The sequence below is a fragment of the Nansenia antarctica genome (assembly GCF_963989245.1).
Source record: "Nansenia antarctica genome assembly, chromosome: 15".
Classification (NCBI taxonomy): Eukaryota; Metazoa; Chordata; class Actinopteri; order Argentiniformes; family Microstomatidae; genus Nansenia; species Nansenia antarctica.
Window position 1 is genome coordinate 30,947,638 of NC_137685.1, and position 2,242 is coordinate 30,949,879.

The window sequence follows — 2,242 nt, forward strand, 5'->3', positions numbered from 1 at the left end:
AGGACCTCCCCCTGCCTAAATAAAGGTTTAATAATAATACATATATAACACAATGTGACTGGGTAATGAAGAAATAATCAATTATCAAGATATGCATTTCAAATCATTTTTATTTCTGTGTGACATCAACAAGTGCATATGTTTTGTGTCAAATTTGAAATTCACACATAGAAACTCATCATATACAGACAATTCCTTTACAAAAGGTAACATAATCTGATTTACTTGTCATAAAAACACATGTGAGAACATGTTCTCCAATAAGTACTAAGCATTATAAATGCATTCAAGTGTATTTTCATCATCAATATACAGTTTCGACTTCATGGGAGTCACGTGGCTCCACAGGAGGCCAACAGAGTACAGTACTTCTACTTACAAAGCAGATTTTTCAAGACATACCTCCTTTACAGGAGAAACTAAACCATAACAGTCGCTACACAACGCTTGCTATCCTTCATAAATGAAGGACCTGACCTACGTATGTATCAACACTGGAAGTAGAAACTTCCTACATCATCAAAGATGGTTAACAGCCATCCAGTTTGAGAGAGAAAATCTTTGCCAGCGGCTCTACCAGGGCCTCCAGACTGGTCTGGGCTCTACCAGGGCCTCCAGACTGGTCTCGGCCCACTGGTGCCCTGCTTGACTGGGCCCTGGCCGTGGTGCTGGGAGGAGGAGGAGGAGGAGAGGGGAGAGGTGGGGCAGACATCCCGGGCAGCTCTCTGGGCACCGTGGGAGTGCTGCAGGTGCTGAAGCGCCACGTCCTTCAGGGAGTTGGCGGACAGGAAGTGCAGGGTCTGGCTCCAGCACTGGGAGTAGCCGTCGCTGCGGGTGCTGTGAGGGGAGGCGGCGCTCTGAGGCTGCAGCTGCTGCTTCATGAACATCACTGTCATCTCCAGGATGTCGGCCTTCTCCAGCTTGGCGTTGGGGTCCTGCTTCTGGAACTCCCTCTCCAGCAGGGCCTTGAGCTGCTCGATGCAGCTGTTGATGCGATCACGACGCATCTTCTCCACAACCGGTTTCCTTAGCTGTTGAGAAAAAAGAGGGAGGTCTGTTAGTTCTATGTCCTTTGAGCTCAACCCATGAAGGGAATAATTCAATCATTCAAACAATCAATAACCCAAAAAGCGATTGGTAACAGAACTTACTTTATGTTTGTCTTTGGTCGAGAGCATTGAGTTGTCGGTTGAGTCTCTGGTGTAGCAGGTAGGAGCCATTCTGGGAGAGTAGGGAGAGTGCTGCTTCTCTGAGGAAGGCGAGTGAGTTGTGAGCTGAGAGAGGAGCCAGCTCCCCTATTTATAGGAGGACATTAGCATTACAAAGCCATGAGTCCCAGGCAGGATTAGCTTTCCCACACTCCCAGGCCAGTGGGCGAGGCGGACACAACAATGGGAGAGGCATCAATTATCTCCTGGTTAACTGGCCTCATGGCCTCCACAGAGGGAAGGCTGCTGCAGCTCTCAGAGGTCCAGACTGAACACAAGCAGGTCGTTACACTTTTATTACCTGGGAACGTTCCCTCTCTCTCTGATCAGGCTTCTGCAGATGGGCCGTGGGGGAGACAGGAGACTTGATAAGGGCCCCTAAAGGCATAAAGATAAGGAGCAGCACACTTCACACGGTAGAGGCCAGTCACACAGGGCATATGGTCGCTTCAGAGAGAAATAGGGAAGACCAAAAATAACAAAGATGCAGAAAAATCTAAAGTAAATAGGGCCTACACATTAAATAAATTATGTATTTCATTGATTCTCTCTTAAGAGTCCCCCGTTGTTTCTGACTTCCTTACTCACAGTGAATATCAACATGTCTGAAAAACAGATTATTCATCCTTCAACACCTCTCCTCTCTCTCTCTCTCTCTCTCTCTCTCTCTCTCTCTCTCTCTCTCTCTCTCTCTCTCTCTCTCTCTCTCTCTCTCTCTCTCTCCCCCTTAAAAGTCTAAGAAGATTTGGGAAAAACCTCTTCCCACAGCCACTGTATCGTGAGGAGCTCTCTGACTCTGTGGAGAGACTAGACAGAACATGTCAACTTTGTTTACCAGCTACTGAAAGAAAAGATGACTCTTAGCCACTGCTACAGTAGTTAGTACTTCATTTGAACTACAACCATGACATCACTTCAGTTTGTTATGCCTAAGTGCCTTATTTCACACGCTTAGGATAATAGGATATTTGCTATTGAAATATGTTGAGAAATGTCTGTTTAGTGTGTCCATGCTTATTTGAACAAACATGTTC

General features: G+C 46.3%; 1 protein-coding gene across 1 annotated transcript; it reads right to left on the reverse strand.

The window, feature by feature from the left end:
• Positions 1-602: 602 nt before the first annotated feature.
• LOC308170631 (transcription factor HES-5-like) lies at positions 603-1,220 on the reverse strand (the record flags this gene model as incomplete). The annotated part of the gene is made up of 2 exons (XM_080545442.1): positions 603-1,031; positions 1,152-1,220. The coding sequence occupies 2 exons, from the start codon at positions 1,218-1,220 to the stop codon at positions 603-605; spliced, it is 498 nt and encodes a 165-aa protein (XP_080401568.1).
• Positions 1,221-2,242: the final 1,022 nt, after the last annotated feature.